Source organism: Passer domesticus, chromosome 23 (genome assembly GCF_036417665.1).
Source record: "Passer domesticus isolate bPasDom1 chromosome 23, bPasDom1.hap1, whole genome shotgun sequence".
NCBI lineage: Eukaryota > Metazoa > Chordata > Aves > Passeriformes > Passeridae > Passer > Passer domesticus.
The window spans coordinates 5,082,646-5,099,590 of NC_087496.1; the positions used below are offsets into that span (position 1 = coordinate 5,082,646).

The following is a 16,945-nucleotide window of genomic DNA, read 5'->3' on the forward strand; positions in this document are numbered from 1 at the left end:
TTCAGGCTGACACAGGGCAGGGTTAGAGTGGATATCAGGGAGAAATTCCTCCCTGTGAGGGTGGGCAGGCCCTGGCACAGGGTGCCCAGAGCAGCTGTGGCTGCCCCTGGATCCCTGGAAGTGCCCAAGGCCAGGCTGGATGGGAGTTGGAGCAACCTGGGATAGTGGAAGGTGTCCCTGCCCATGGCAGGGGGTAGAAATTAAATAATTCTTAATGTCCCTTCCAACCCAAACCATTCAGTGATTCTGAAACCCTGTTTGGTTTTGTAAAACAAAATCATGTTCAAAAAAAAAAAAAATCTCCTTTTTCCTGCACTAGACACACAGATGCTGGATAACAACTTCAGAAACCAGAAACTGTTTTGTTTACCCAATCCATTTTTTATTATTATCATTAAGTGGGGGGGGGAAAATGGACAGACAAAAATTCCTTCAAAATTGTGCAATAATACATAGCAAAAATCAATGAATGAAAAAAACCCAAAACAACCAAACAAATAAAGGACACAGAATAGCAATTTAAATAGAATTACATTAAACTTCACTTAAAGAACCTGATTCAAAGGTGACACTACCTCTATTAGAGGCTGGCTGCTTGTGGACTGATGCAGGTTTGTAAGGATTAATTAGAATGTTGCAGCTATTTTCAGGAACAAAGATGCTCTTGGGGTCCAAGAGTAGCTGAGTTATTGCACCATTTCCCTTCTCAAGTTCATTTGAAGGAGACTTGAAAGCTGCTTCAGAAAAGGTGGAGGTTTTTTTGCTGGAAAAATGACATTTTGCTTTTCCATCAGCGAGTAGGTGACGTTTGTCATTAAATTTACTCTGATTCCAAGCATGGAGATGCTCACACTGAGCTCTGCCCTGCCAGGAATGGGAATTGTGCTCAGGGAGAGTTCTGGGGGTTCCCTGGTGGGTAATGTGAGAGTTTTGGTGCCTGTGGGAACAGGGGGAGTGAAATTACGTGGTGACCACCAAGGTGACCATCAAACACGAAGCTCCACAAGACGTGGATGCTGGCAGCCAGCTCTGCCTCTCTGCTCTCCCCTCCCCTTCCCAGCTGCCCCTGAGCTCCCAACATCTCCACAACTTGATCTGTGTCCAAGGAAAAGAGACTTTTCCGGGGCTGGGGCTGTGTCAAGGTGGGAGCACCTGGAGCAGGTTAGGGCAGGGAGAGCCAGCTCTTCTGCACATGAAATATCTGCAGGCAGGGGTTTTCTCCCCAAATTTCACCCCTCTCTGAAATCCTCTTGCAGTTTTCCTGGGGTACAGGCCCTCAGCCAAACCCCAGGGAGGCTGGAAGCTCCTGCTCCAGCTCCTGCATGGGCTCTGCTCTCGCTGGGTTCAGGGAGATTTTACAGGGCTGGCAACCCACAGATGGGGTTTGTTCAGACTGAAAAGAGCCTTTTATTGACCTTTAATAGGTCTCCAGCCTGGGAAATGGTACCTCCTTGTCCTTTCTTGTAAAAACCAAACCCCCAACACAAAAAAAGAAAACCTCACAAAAAGCCTGAGCCAAAGCAAAAGAAGCCACATGGTCCAAAACCTCAGCAGATTTTCGTGTTCAACCTTAGTCTTTTGTTCAAATGGACTTGAGAGTACTCATGGGCCTCTGAAACGGGTGCAAACACAAATTAACTGCTGGAAGTTCCTCCTAACCAGGGTATTTTCCATACCCTTTTGTTGTTTTCCATACAGATCCAAACATTTTACTGGGTTCCTATAAAGCAAACTCAAATCACCTCCCGAAATTTAGGGTAGCAAGTCATGTCACGTCACATAAGGCTACTGAAACGAAACCAGAACGAAATATACATCCACATCCACGTACCATATTTACAGCAGAACCCTCCCACCCCCTGTATGTCTCCGTGAACAAGATTCCGTGCTTCAAAAGTTCATAAAAATATACAATTTACCCCAGAACTGCACCGGGTGCTCCCCACCTGGAGCCCAGCCTCCTCTATCTCTATATATAAAATACACTAGCCCTGTGAAAGTTGCTTTGCTGAGAGCACAGTGGTGATTTTTGCAGTGAAGGGGAGGGCTGGGGACAGCTCTGAGTGACAGTGCTGTCCCCACAAGGGCTCTGCAGTGTCCCCAAACCCCTGGGCACGCAGGGGTGGCTCCACAGAGGGCTCTGCTCTGCCCATGCTGTGTTTGGGAGTTAGATTTAACCAAAAGTGTTGGGTTTTGGGTACAAAATGCTTTGCTCTGCATGAGTGTCCCCAAGCCAGGAGTGAGCTGTCCCCCAGGTGATGCTTGGAAATCTCCAGCCAAGGGATTTCTGCAGGATATAAAGTGGTTACAAGGGTCCCCCTTGGCATCTGCCTGGGCAGAGATGGGCTAGACTCTAAATTCTGCTCATTTTACTGCAGCAGGATTTACCCTGGGGGAGTAAAAGATCAGAATTTAACCAATCCTAGCCCTCACCAGAGAGGCACCAGATTTTGGGATCTACATTGTATTTTTCAGTTATCTGTGCTAAAAAAATTTACTTTATAAAGAAGGGGTTAAATACTCCTCATCTCTGTTTTTAGGCTTCCTCTCCTGCATAAAATCTTTTGATTTCTGTTTTTGAGGCTGGTTTAGCCTCTGGGTCAGAGTCTGGTCTCTCTGTGTAGCTGTAACTCCAGGCAAATGGAGCTGTGTGTGCTGGGTTGATCTTCCTCAAAAGTTCAACTCCTGAACAGCACCTGATCCACTGACAGGGTAAAAATATTGCAACTCTGCGAGCTTGCTGCTACTTATAAAAATCTGATTCTAGTTTGGTCCCAGCTTTGGTGGGGAGGAAAAAAAAATCTGTCACCGGGAATGCTAACACCAGTAATTGAAAATAGAGTCAGTATTTCTCTAGAGTATCAAACCATCCAGACTTTTTTTAATACATTTTTCTATTGTGAAATTAAACGGATCAGTCACGTATCAAAACATAGCTGGCCTCTCTCGTTTCATCTGTAGGAAGACTGCAATTATAACTTAATTTACACAGCAAAAATACCTTTGTTTTTCACAAAAACAGTGTGACAAGACAGTGTGCTGCATTTCCTGGTGAGAAGTTTTGCATATATCGAGCACAGCCAGGGGAGAGCCCTGAACAACCTCTCCTGTCGTGCCCCTGGGTTGGCAGGTAGTGGTGAGGTTCACATTTTTTTTGGTGAAATTCACATTTTGCTGTCACAAAATCAAAGCTCCAAACAGTGGCAAGCAGACTCTTTGCATTTGGCTCTGCAGCCAGTGTTGTGTCTGCTGGGAATGTGAGATGAGAAAATAACATGTATGTGTGTGTGTATATTTATATTTTTTTCCAAAGCTGCAGGTAAAACTACAGCTGCTTTTAGGAAATTCCAATGAGGGAGCATCAAATCCCTGCTGTGGGCTAAATTAATTTAAATTTTCAGTAATTACTGCTCCGTGTGAGTGTGGAAAATCTGGATTTGCACACACTGGAGATTCCCCCTTCCGTCCCACCACTGTGCTGGCATCTGAGGGAAGCTCCACGGAGGAGGGGTATCCTAAAAATACCTGGAAAATGAGTTTTAAGGTGCAAGTGGAAATTTTTTGTTCCAGTGATGTGGTGGTTGTAAGCTCCAGATTAATTAAACCAGGTTGTAAACTCCAGATTAACTAATTAAGGGTTTGGGCAGCACATCTTGATGTGGGGATATTTCTGACTTCCCACAGCAGCAGGAAGCTAAAAGTCACCCCTAAAAAAAAAAAAGTGCTGCTGTACTTAAAGATTGCTCAAAGATTGGGTCTTTAAAAGGGAGAAAAACTCTGTGAAAATGAAGGTTTTTATTATCATGGCAAGGACAACGATGGGGATGCCAAGATACGACTGCCTTGCAAGATAAAGTGGCACATGTTCTACACAAGAATGTGTACAATGTCTGACGACTCTGGAAATCTGTTCCTCAGCAGATTTCCCAATAAATTAACACAACAAAAATACTTTCATATAAAACAAAGTCCAAAGGATTTTTTTTTTTGTCCTAAAGTAAAAGCAAAACCTTCAGGGACTATATTATCTCTCTCTACATATATAATCTCCTGAATTTTTCTTTTTTTAAATAAATTTATTCTTGTCTTAGAAAAATAAAATGAGTAGCCAATTTAGTCAACGGAAAATATCTCACAGACTTAAAAGCATGCCCAGCAAGCATAGCCTTGTAAGACTAAATTAATGTTAAATCAAAGCAATTTGTTACTCAACCAACCTAGTCTGCAATTCACAGTTGATTACTACAAAGTGTATTCTTAAAATTATTATTATTTTTTTCTTTTTTTGGCCCATATAAAAATAACGTATTGCAACTCAAAGTGCATTTTTAAAATAAACAATCAACTATTTTTATCAAATAAAATATTTACACCATTTGGTTTTGTACAGTCAGAAATGCGCTTCAGGCGATGACCATGGGGACGTCGTCTGAAAATCCAGTTATCATTGGGGCCTCGTCGTCCTCGTCTCCTGGAAAACAAACCCAAAACAGAGCTGAGAGGGGGCACTTAAAAAATCTGTTTTTTATCCTTTAAAATCTATTTTTTAATTATTTGTATTGGAAGAAGGGGTTTAATTTGATAAAAGTATTGGTCGGGAAAATTTCGGGGGTTGGACTTGATGGTCTTGAAGGTCTTTTCAAGCCTTACAACCTCATAATTCTGTGATTTGTACTCTGATTTCAAGCCCATAGAGATTCTGATGCCAGAGTGGCCCAAACCATGATAAAGAATTAATTCTTGCCCTGATTTCACATCTTCAGTGCATTTCTGTGATTTGCATTGGAAGGAGAGGTTTATTTAATAAAAATGTTTTGTTGGGAAAGTTTTGGCAGTTGGACTTGAAGATCTTGAAGATCCTTTCCAAGTTTAATGACTGTAATTTTATGATTTGCACTCTGAGATCAAATCCATAGACACTGTGCTGCCAGAGTGGCCCAGACCATGATAGAATTAATTCTTGCCCTGATTTTACATCCTCAATGTGTTTGTAAGTGATTTACATTGGAAGGAGGGGTTTGATTTGACCAAAATATTTGGTTGATAAAACTTTTGGCACTTGATGATCTTGAAGATCGTTTCCACGTTTAACGACTCTGCAATTCTATGACTTGTATTCTATGATCAAATCCATAGATTGTGCTGCCAGAGTGGCCCAAACCAAGATAAAGAATTAATTCTTGCCCTGATTTCACATCCTCAATGTGTTTTTAAGTGATTTACATTGGAAGGAATGGTTTAATTTGATCAAAATATTCGGTTGATAAAACCTTTTGCACTTGATGATCTTGAAGATCTTTTCCATGTTTAACGACTCTGTAACTCTATGACTTGTACTCTATGATCAAATCCACAGAGACAGTGCTGCCAGAGTGGCCCAAACCAAGATAAAGAATTAATTCTTGCCCCAGTGTCACACCCCCAGCGCTGTCCCCAGATGCCACCAGGGCCACGTACCCAGATCATCCCCCGAGGAGAAGATGGCCGAGCCCAGGCGGGAGCTGTAGTGGCTGTTGGCGAAGGCAGTGAAGCTGCTCTGGAGCCTCCTGTGCCTCATGTAGAGCACCACGAAGCCAATGCCCAGGGTCACCAGCAGCAGGAACAGCACGGGCACCACGATGGCAGCCACGTCCGTGGCCTGGCCCGATTTGGTGGCCGAGGGGTCTTTACCTGACGAGGGAGGGACACAAGCGCTGCTTTAGCACATTCCTTGTTGCAATAAAACAACACGGACACTGGAACTCCAAGGTAAGGAGAAGGGAAAAGAAGGGAAGTTTATTTCCTGACTCCAATATTTATAGACTTTCAGAAGTGACAGTGGATTGGAGGATGAAATTGCCACCTCACCAATGACACTGGACAAACCAGCAGTCCATCAAATTTCTCCTCCTCCAGAGAGGAATGTAAAAACAATCATTATTTACATAAAAGTGCATGAGAAACTCCATTACAACAACATAAACATAAGAGATGAACTTAGAAGAACAGGGCGACACATCCCTAAAGAATTTACGAGGCTTCCTTGAGTGTTTTTTTAAGGAGGATGAGGAGGAAATGGGGACTCACCCGTTCCCAGCTCGTCGTAGAGAAGTGTGGCTGGCTCCCCACACATCTGCCCCCCGTACAGGCACCGGGCCTGCACGCTGAACGAGTAGTTGTGGCCTATCTTCAGGTTGGACACCTTGAAGAAGTTCTCTGTGGTGTTGCCCAGGTAGGCTGTGATGTTCATCAAGCTGTCAAACATGTGAATCTCGTAGCCCTGAGGGAAACACAAACCCCAAGTCATTCTGCTGCAGAGGGCGGGTTTGCTCCTTCCAAAAAGGACTTGGAAATTTGGTTTTCCTCCTGGATGTGGCTTTGATGAGCCCTGCTGGGCTGTGAGCTGGGAGGGAGCAATGTGGAGCCTCCTCCAGGAAGCCCTGCTGGCGTGCACTGACCTTGGCCAGTTCAGGGAGGAGAGGTTTCTCTTCTGCAAAGTGACAGGATGAGAGGACACGGCCTCGAGCCGTGCCAGGGGAGGCTCAGGTTGGACATCAGGAAGGATTTCTTCACTAAAAGGGTTGTTAAACATTGCAAGGGCTGCCCAGGGAGTCCCCATCCCTGGGGGTGCTCAGGAAAAACTGGAGGTGGCACTCAGTGCTCTGGGCTGGGGACAAGGTGGGGATCAGGCACAGCTTGGACCCAATCTTGGAGTTGTTTTCCAACCTAAATGACTCTGGTTTGGTTTGTCTGGTCCACTCTGTCCTTAGCACCCCCCCCAGCACAGAGTCCAGGAGAGTGAGGGCTTTCTTGGTGCCGTTTTTTTCCCTGCCCATGCTCTGATAGAAAACATTTCACAGATTTTCTATCCAAGTCTGAAAAATGACAACTTTCAGACTTCCTGGCATGGCAGGGCAGTGTCCTCTTCTCAGTCCTTTCACACAGGGGACAATTGTCCTTTTCTAGCAGGCTAATTATGTTCCTAAAAGGTGACTGATTGGATCTATCAGCATCAGAGCCTCAGCCATGACATGAATTTTAGTGAGCCCTTCTAGAGGGCTCACCAAGGACAGGATGGATTTCAGAGCCTGTGAAAGGAGCCTTGCACTGACTCTGCTCCAGGATTTTCTGTAGGACAGGAGGCACAGCAAAACTTACCCGGCTTTCATTGAAATTACTTTCCTTCAGTGCCAAACTCTTCCAAAAAAGCAGAATATGGTCGTTTTCAGTGATGATTTTTAAGGCGTCTGGTGCAGACAGGGGGACTGCAAATGGGAAAAAGTGGCAGTAGGTGAGGTTGTAGCACTGGTGGCACTTTCCTCTTACACAAACGGAGTAAATTCTCAAAGTTAGTGGGGTTTTCTAGGGATCAGCACAATGCTCTGCTTGGAAAAGGGATGTGCTGGAGAAGAGGATGCTGTGAAGCTGGGAGGAATTTTTCACTGGTAGGGCTGTAATGACACTTGGTGATGTGTACACAGCCAAACTGGTGTCTTCCCCACCTCCATTTATCAGGAGGAAAGCACTGGACATCACTTGAGAAGCTTCCTCTCCACTGCTGTTATTTGGGGGTGTAACCACCTCCCCTGGGAGTCCTCCCAAAATTGGGCTTTGCCTGTGGGAGAGGACCAAGAGCTGCAGGAACATTTCTGCAGCTCCAGGCAGCTCAGGGTGGGTGGTGTGTCCCTCACCTGTGCTGATCTTCATGCTGGATTCCTTGCTCATGTTTCCCAGCTGGACAATCACGTGGTATTTCCCTCCTGGCTCCAGCTTCTTTATGGTGTACTCCACCGTGCTGTTCCGGCTTTTCACTTTGTAGATTTTATCTGTTTTCCTCACCAAATCCTTAACTGCCACGGCATAGAGCTGGAGGGGGAGGAAACGGATGGAAAAAATCTGATTTTCTTGCAGAATTTCAGCTAAACAGTACTAGGACATTAGATAGGGTGGGTAAAATTTGCTTTAAACCAGGGCTGAGCTTTACAGAAAGCCTGGGGAGCAAAATTCCAAGCCTCTCTCTGGATCTCTGCCCCAAATCAGCATTTACTGATACAGAAAATGCAGTTAGTGGAACAGATGAGAGCAGGAGGAAAAGCTCAGGTTGTATTTCTCAGTGAATCACAAGGATGCAACAGAAACCCCTGCCCTGTCAGAGTTTCTATCTCTGCTGGGAAGGTTTATACCTCCAGACCTTTGCTGTTAAAGTCTCTGGAGCAGAATGGGAGGGAAAAGCTTGCTGAGAAAATGACTGGCCTTCAATGGAGCGAGGTGGGGTAGAGAACAGAACTGGGCTTTGTTGAGGCAGGAGGCAGAGCCCAGGCCCAGCCTTACCCTCCTGGGCAGAGCCAAAGCCCAAAAAGGTGCTTTGGCACATGCCCAGGGCTGGTTTTAGACTTGGTCAGAACAGATATCCCAGACCTGGCTCTTTTTAAATGTTACACTCCTGAGCTAATGGCCAGCAGGGAGGAAATGAAGACGTTGGAGATGTCAACACTTCGATGACGATCTTATGCGGAGCATAGACCTGACCTCGGGCTTTCTCCAGCAGAAGAAAGGCAAGGATCTGTGTTTGAGGCAGGATTTTGAGTGCACAGGGCCGGGAGGAGGCTCTGCGAGGCGTTACCATGTCCTGGTCGGGTGAGTCGTAGGGCGATTCCCACTTGATGACGGCGAACGTCTTCCCGGTGCGCACGGCGTGCAGGTGCCGCGGCGGCAGCCGGTTATCCGGGATCATCTTCACCACCACGTAGTCAGAGGGGGGCCCTTGGTAGGGAGACACCACCCGCACCTGGGAGGGAGGCACAGAGGTCAGGGCAGCGTCCTGGTGGAGCCAGGGGGTGGGCAGAGGGAGGAGGAGGAGGGGAGCCCACCAGGAACAGGTACTGCTCGTCGCGCTGCACCAGCACCGTGGCGTTGTGGGCGCTGGTGGTGCTGTTGTGGGGGCTCCTGTACAGCTCCAGGAAGGACGTGGCGTAGAAAATTCCATAAACCTGAGGAGGAAAAGCACAGCAGGGATTGGCACAGCCCACAGCATCCCCTGGCTGCTGTGGGAAATGGATTTGTAGAAAGTGGTCAAAGTCTGACAGAAGGTTTACGTGGTGCGTATCTGCGTGTAAACTTTGAGATAAGAAATGCTGACTTAGAAATGTCATGGGATAGGATGGATATGGTTGAGAGAGAAATGGAGCTAGAAACAAATATTGTTGAGAAAGAAATTGAACTAGAAACAAGTTTTAAGGGATGGTTTTGTAAATAAGACTAGATACTTTGGAGAAATGTTCACTTAGAAATGTCATGGGATAGGATGGATATGGTTGAGAGAGAAATGGAGCTAGAAACAGATATTATTGAGAGAGAAATGGAGCTAGAAACAGATATTGTTGAGAAAGAAATCGAACTAGAAACAAGTTTAAGGGATGGTTTTGTAAATAAGACTAGATACTTTGGAGAAATGTTGACTTAGAAATGTCATGGGATAGGATGGATACGGTTGAGAGAGAAATGGAGCTAGAAACAGATATTGTTGAGAGAGAAATGGAACTGGGAACAAGTTTTAAAGGATGGTTTAGTGAATAAGACTAGATGCTTTGGAGAAATACAGCTGTGGAAGATGTACTGTAGTAGGATTTACGAGGGGTAATTTTAGATTATTGGTTTTAAGGTATTTGCAGTATGGTGTGGTAAAAGCTGATAGGTTAAGAAACACTTATAATGTGTTGTAATTAGGAAATAGACTTGTCTCAGACTTTGAGAATTTTCTACAAATCCATTTCCCACTGGGTGTCACTTTTTAGGGGCGTGAAGCAAAGACCCTTTTCCCTCTGGACCCTTTTTCCTGCTTTTCCCTCTGTCTTGGCCAAGTTCAATCTGCCCACTTTCCTTTGAACTCCCAACCCAAAACCCCTGAGCTCAGCTCAGGTAACAGCAGGTGATTCAAAGGCTGCTGGAGCATTGTTCTCTCTGTGTTTGAGCCACTCCTCACTGCAGCAAACAAACAAGAAGCCTTGCTTTGCTTCTGTTCAAAAGGTTCTTTCCCTCATTATCCCCAAAATTTTCAGGGCCTTGGAGTTCAACCCAAACGAATTATCCTGATTTCAGGGGTTTTGTGTGCTGCAGGGTGGCTGCTGAGGGAAGGGTTGGTGCCTTACCACGTTCCTGGGGCCAGTCCAGCTGCATTCCACGGCCGTCTGGTTGATGGCCTTGGCCTTGAGGCTTGGGGACACCGGCCTGGTGCCACTGGTCACCACATGCACAAAGGACAGGGGGCTGTCACCCAGCTCCGTCTTAGCCCAAGCAGAAATTTCATAAGGGGTGTGTGCTGTCAAATTGGCCACTGAGCAAGAAGAGAAGGGGGCATTGTTAGGGGAGGCAAAGCATGGCAAGGACAGGGTGGGAGCTCGAGGGAAGGGTCGGCATCACAAACAGGCAGGACCCTGCCTCTCCTGGGCTGTACTTTCATGACTTTGCAGTAATTTCCTTTATACAGGAGCACCTGAGACTCTGGAACCCAACCCAGCCTGTGCTTTTCTGTGCCTGGATCATTTTCCCAGATTTTCCCAGACCAGAAATGTGATTAACAGGGACATGTGCTGTGTGCAAGCCCAAGAAATCCTTGTTCTGCTTCTACTCCCTTTGGCAGATTAAAAATGGAACAACAAACAAAACCCCATGTGATGAGAAAGGACTAGTGCAGCTCTGGGGGTAAATCCCAAATCTGCTTGAAATCCCCAGGTCCTCAGAACAGAGAATTTGCTGCTTTGTCCTGTCCAGATTTAAACAGGATTGTTTAAACAGAACTACTAGTAGCAAAAAAGAAATAAAATAATCCTATAACCTCTCATAAATCCTTCTGCTTGGTGTCGACCAAAGCAAAGCTTCGTATTTTGAGCAGAATTTACCTTTTTGGATGGACTTTTCTCCTTCTATGACCAGAGTCCTTTTTTCCTGCCTGTGGGTATCGAATGTCCAGTAGATGTTGACCACGTAGCCACTGACCTGTCAAGCCCAAGGACACAGAGTCAGCAGCTCAGCTGATGCACACAGGGAACCAGGGTTACTGTCAGACCCCTGACAGTCCTTGCATTGTATTTTCCATCCCAATTAAGAGCCCCGGGGCAGTTTGGGAGCAGGAAGAAATGATTTGGCAGGAAATAACTGGTAATTGCAATGCTTCAGTGGGTGACAGCTTCTCCCAGCCACTATTCACCATTTCCCCAGCTCAGATGGAAAGGGAAAAACTCTTACCTTGATATTCGTGGTCATTTTTAGGCTGAAACTTATGGAGTCCTCACTGTAGCTCTCAATGTGGATGACAGGGGGAGGAATGACTGGGTGGAAAGAGAGAAAAGACCTGTCAGTACAGCACAAAGAAATAAAAATACTTCTTGAGAGGGGACAGATAAAATACAGCTTTTTGTGTTAACACCCAGCTCCCAGAACAGTACACCCCAACCTTGCCTAAGACATATCCCCCTCAAAGACACTGACATAATTTTTAACTCCAGCACCTAAAAGCTGCTTTATCTGTGCCTGGCACGGTGCAGGCTGGAGCTGGAGGGGTCTGGGCAAAGGGATTTCCCTCTGAACTCAGCAGGGTGAGCTCCTATCCCAGCAGCTGCTGAGGGAGGGCAGGAGCTATCGGTGCCAAGCACTCATGCAAAACCTGAAGTCAGAGCTGTTTCTGTTCTTTCTACCTCTGTTTTTCTAACCATCAGGTAATTCACATGATCTGAATCCTGCACTTTGAGGAGCCTGGTGTTTTCTTTCCCTTCTTTCATCTGACAAATTAGCAGACAATTTTGATGCAGGGACATGAGTTTGGATGAAAAACTTGGCATGAATACAAACGACTTCAAAAGGCTTTTCTTAAAAAGAAACCAAAACACCAAAAAACAGGTTGGGAAGGAAATGATTTACTGTGCTGTTTGAATTTATCTGCTCTTAGACTGTGATGTTGTGATAGTGCTTGGGAACTGTGGTTGTTTTTTGTGGTCTAAACCTGCAGGAGGAGCCACAACAATTATGACCTAAGAGGGAGAAGGATGAGCCAGCATACTTTTAGAGTCAGAGTGATGGAGTTGGTAATTTCTTGTCTATCTGGAGGCAGAATTTGGCCTACAAAAGTCTGAGGGAATCTGTCTGCAGCCTGGGAGAGAGGGGACAGGCTCCTGCTCAGTTCCAGGGCAGCACATCCATCCCCTGTGCTCAGAGGAAGAGGCAGTGACCCCTCCAGAGATGCCACTCAACTCTGAGGCAGCTCAGGATGAGTGAAAAAGTCACTTTTTACAGGTCACTTTTAACAGCAAAGCTGTGAAAGGCTCAGCAGGGAGAATAAAGGCCGGGGAGGTGGCTCTGGATGCTGCTGCTGATGTTTCAGGCTGCTCCTCTGCCTCGTTGTCACCTTCTCTGAGCTGACCCAAACAACAACATTTACCTTTGCCTTTGACCGTGGTTATGGACTTGGATTCACTCCAGTTTCCTACCCCTCGGCTGGTTACTGCAGCAACCTTTGGAAAGGAGAGGGAGAGGGAACATGAGCAACATTTTACAGTGCAAACAGAGAGGGGAGGTGAGAGCAAGGTTACAGACCTGGCGGGGCTCCTGGGAAAAGGACTTGGAAGCAAACAATGGCTTAATTACTTGGCAATAAAATGCTTAATGCAGAGATAAAGCCGACTGCTTAAAGTCAATTAAAGGAATGTAAGAAGAGGGAGGTGCAGCCTCTTTGCAGATAACTGCTCTCTGATGAGATCTTTGAGGAGTCCATCAAGATAAGGAGCTGGGGACTCCACGGGCCATAAAGTAGGTGAGAACCACGCCAGGGAAGAACATGCAAGCCCTGAAAAACTTCCAAAGATTTATCTGGGGATGGATTACACTGGGAAGGAATACCATGGGAGGAAAGCCTCCAACCAGCTGTGAGGATAACACGGATTTGGAGAGAGGATTCATCCCCCCTCGCAGTGAACTTCCCAAAAACTCAGGAGGATGGACAATGGCAAAGCACTCATTTCCCAGGGCTCACTGTGCAGACTTTCATTTCCTCTTCTTATTACTTCTGTCTATAATTACCCAGCCTCTCCCCCGTGCAGACATTCCCCACAGGCAGATCTGCTTCTTTTCCCACTGATACACCAAGGCCCAAATTTATCTCTGGCCCACATCCAGCGCAGTTGCAGTGACATTGGAATGGGCAATTAGGAGGGAGGATTTTGTAATCCAGCCTGGCCTTCTGGGACAAAGGAGCAAATCAAGGGCCTTGGAACTACAGACATTAGCAGTGGTGGTGTGGGTTGGCATCAAAGGGCAGGACTTTAACAAGATTTTTTTTTTTAAAAAGATGGTTTTTTAGCAAGTTTTGGCTGTGCAGGACTTAGGCCACTCAGGAATGAGAGCTCACTTAGAGCGAGCTTTGGAAATACTCACTCTGAGAGGGAGCTTTGGAAATACTAATTCTGAGAAGGAGCTTTGGAAATACTCACTCTGAGAGGGAAATTTGGAAATACTCACCCTGAGAGGGAGCTTTGGAAATACCCTGAAAGAGCTTTGGAAATACTCACTCTGACGGTGTAGAGAGTGTTGACCTGCAAGTTCTTGATCTCCGTGTAGTTCTTGGTGGTTCTGAGGGATGACCACTCCTTGGATCCACTGCTGCTGTATTCCACCTAGGAGCACCAAAACAAGGCATGAGGGCTCAAAAACACCACAGGTCAGCAGGTCCCTCTGAGACAAAATGTCAGCAGAAAGAAGCACGACATCTCAGAAAGGGAGAAATTAACAACTCGAGGGCTGTGGTGCTGCCTACAGCATTTCTTCTCCCAACCTGCCTGATGCTCCCAGCAGATTTCCTCCCCAAAATATCCCATTCCAGGCCCACCCCCCTGCAGCTGGCTGTGTGCTGGTGTCCAGCCAGCTGGGCTCAGCCCCCAGGGGCAGCAGCACTCACGATGAATTCCCGGATGAGGCCGTGGGCGTTCACGGGGGGACTCCACCAGCCCATCACCACACCCTCAGCTTCTTTCTTCAGGGAGAGCTGGAGGTTGAGGGGAGCATCTGGTACTGGTGAGAGACAGAGAAATATTAGTGCCAGTCACAGTGGTGTGCCCAGAGAAAAGCAGCATCTCCCTGAAAAATCAGGACAAAGGGGTGGGTGGCCCTTTCTCCCAGTCCAGCACAATTCCAGTACTGGAATGGCTGCCCAGGGAGGTGGTGCAGTCACCATCCCTGGATGTGTTTAAAACAAGCCTGGATGTGGCACTGGGTGCCAGGGTTGAGTCGAGGTGTTGGGGCTGGGCTGGATTTGATGATCTTGAAGCTCCCTTCCAACCTGGTGATTCTGTGAATTCCCAAGCCCATGGAAAGACCCTTTTTGTTCATAGCAGGGATATCTCTACTTTTCAGCCCTGTGGCATTCACATTCTCTGAAAAAATTTCGTCACCCAGGATTTTTCTCCTGGGAAGCTGAGAAGCCTCAGAGAAAAGGAAAACAAATTCTTATCTCATTTGCTTCTCCTGTGTTGTGCTCACACGTGGAGCATTGTTTACAATTGAAACAATTGGGTTTACAAGTGAAACAATTTGAAAAAAAAATTGTCAAAACAACTCACACCAGAACCCAATGAAACAATCACCTGTGGGTAAACAATCTCCAAACACATTCTACATGAGCAAAACACAGGAGAAGCAAATGAGATAAGAATTTGTTTTGCTCATGTAGAATGTGTTTGGAGATTGTTTACCCACAGGTGATTGTTTCATTGGGTTCTGGTGTGAGTTGTTTTGGCTCACTGGCCAATCAGTGCCAAGCTGTGTTGAGACTCTAAAAAGAGTGACAAGTTTTCATTATTATCTTTTGAGCATTCAGTATCTTTTCTGTATTCTTTAGTATAGTTAGTATAGTATTCTTTAACGTAATACAGTATCATAAAATAATAAATCAGCCTTCTGAGAACATGGAGTCAGACACATCATTCCTGCCTTCGTGGGGCATTCCCTGCAAACACAAGACAGCCCAAATCCCCACAGATCTGGCGGGCACTGGGGGGAGCAGCAGCTGTGCTTACGTCCTTCGGGCGCCCGCAGCGTGATGAAGTCGTTGGTGTTGTAGACCCGGCTCAGACACTGCACCTGCACCTTCACCTGGTAGCTGCAGTCGGGCTTGAGGACTTTCAAAACGCCGTTGGTTTTGTTGCTGTGGGTCTCCAGGATCTTCCAGATGCTCTCACCGACCATCCTGAGGGACAGAGCCACGCGCCTCCAGTCAGGTGGGCTTTTTTAGCACAGGACACAGAGATTTGTCCCGAAAAATGGAAACATTTTAAAATGTTGTTGCTCATTTTGGTAATGCCACACCACCAGTCTTGAAAAGATGCCACTGGAAAGCCTGAACTAACCATGGCTTGGTGACTTACAAGCCCTTGACCTTTTCTACAACTCTTGTGCTCAAATTTATTATCTTTGTTCTTGCTCTTAATGCTCACAAAGACAAGACCCAAGTGGACAAAAAAAAATAATATAACAACTTTACTGTCTGAGTACACAGTCAAGGAGGAAACCAATGCAGTTTGTCCCAAATGCCCTCTGGGTGCACCTATGTTGTGTCTCTTTTGCTGCCAAATATTAAATTTTCCAAGCAGAACTTGATTAAGGAGCTGTGAATGTTTCAGGGCTGATTCTGTGTGGTTCTCTGCAGTAAACACAGGCACAGCTGTGCTCATGCTTGTCCTCTTTACCGGCTACCACAGCAGGGGAGGGATGATGTACCTGTAGTAGATGTTGTAGACACAGGAGGTCGAGGACATCCTTTTTGGCCGAGCCCACGTCAGGGTGACATCACCAGAGAAATCAGCTGTCCACTGCAGGTTCTGGACCTTGTACACGATTGTGTCATCTGAGCAGAGAATGGGAAAAGTGAATTTACTGCAGGGAAACAAGCCCTGTGCCCAGGAGAGTTTGTTTGTAACACCAACAGCAGCGGAGGCAGGAACAGCACTGACTGAAGGGGTGTCTGCAGCACTTAAATGAGATGTGTGATTTATCAGACTGGGCTCACAGGGGGCAGCTCAGAGCAGGGATTTACCCCTGGTGCTCTTAGTTCTACCCAAAATGTCTCCATGCTGCATCAGTCCCCTTTCCCCTAAGGAAAGATCAAGTGTGCCTGTTGATGAAATACTGAGAATTTTGGAAGTGTGTGAGTGCAAACTGCCCAGTGTCACCCTTCTCCTGCTGTGATCAGTCTGTGCTGTCCCTGTCACCACCCAGGGCCTTTCTTTGTGTGTTTTCCCTTATCACATCTTGTGCTCAGCAGCAGGACCAAGCAAAGGCTGGTAATTCAGGTTTGGGGCTTGCCTGGACACAAACTGTGGCTGAACCACTGCCTGACCTTCACAGAGGCATTTATGGGATTAAAGCACTGTGAACCCAGCCCTGGCAGGGCTGGGGATGGGAGGTGCTGATCTGAAATGCCCCAAATCCATGCCCTGCTCCCACCAGACCCCTCCCAGCTCTCTCTGTGTGTGTGCCCAAATCCCTCTCTCTTTGGAGCCCAAATCCCACTGCTGTGGTTTGGCTCTGCTGGGGTGCTGCACAGAAACCAAGCAGAGCAGAGGCAAATTGCTGCTGTTTTGCTTTCCCCAAACACTGGACTTAAATCCAGCAGGCACACGGGGCCGTGGACAGCATGGCAAGGCAATTTTTCCAAGGGAAAAGAGATGGCTTTCCCTTGGTGAAGCAGCTGAGTTGCGCTTCTCAGCAGCTCCTTCCCCCTCCCCTGAACCTGCTAGCCTCTCCCAATCAATATTTAATTAAAGAACTGAACCTGATTGATGCCCAGCCCCCCCAGCAGTTCGGTGGGGGAGCTGCTGAAGCTCATGGCTGGCTGGAGGCAGTGATCAATCCCTGTTATCAGCCCAGGGTGGGCTCTGTCCCTCTGCCCCCACAGGGCCACCAAGGGACAGCCAGGGATGGC

The 16,945-nt window shown here is 46.7% G+C and overlaps 1 protein-coding gene across 4 annotated transcripts in view; it reads right to left on the reverse strand.

The window, feature by feature from the left end:
- Window positions 1-360: 360 nt before the first annotated feature.
- The window catches only part of SORL1 (sortilin related receptor 1), a 51,422-nt gene continuing 34,837 nt past the window's right edge, over window positions 361-16,945 (reverse strand). For all 4 annotated transcript variants that reach the window (XM_064398043.1, XM_064398042.1, XM_064398044.1 and 1 more), the window contains 15 exons: window positions 15,742-15,868; window positions 15,042-15,211; window positions 13,925-14,037; window positions 13,539-13,643; window positions 12,413-12,485; window positions 11,224-11,306; window positions 10,878-10,974; window positions 10,128-10,312; window positions 8,850-8,969; window positions 8,603-8,767; window positions 7,671-7,845; window positions 7,138-7,244; window positions 6,067-6,259; window positions 5,458-5,670; window positions 361-4,471 (listed from right to left, as the gene is read on the reverse strand). In XM_064398043.1, coding sequence (XP_064254113.1) covers window positions 4,404-4,471; window positions 5,458-5,670; window positions 6,067-6,259; window positions 7,138-7,244; window positions 7,671-7,845; window positions 8,603-8,767; window positions 8,850-8,969; window positions 10,128-10,312; window positions 10,878-10,974; window positions 11,224-11,306; window positions 12,413-12,485; window positions 13,539-13,643; window positions 13,925-14,037; window positions 15,042-15,211; window positions 15,742-15,868 — 1,994 coding nt within the window. In that variant the 3' untranslated portion in view covers window positions 361-4,403. The remainder of the gene's footprint in view (window positions 4,472-5,457; window positions 5,671-6,066; window positions 6,260-7,137; window positions 7,245-7,670; window positions 7,846-8,602; window positions 8,768-8,849; window positions 8,970-10,127; window positions 10,313-10,877; window positions 10,975-11,223; window positions 11,307-12,412; window positions 12,486-13,538; window positions 13,644-13,924; window positions 14,038-15,041; window positions 15,212-15,741; window positions 15,869-16,945) is intronic.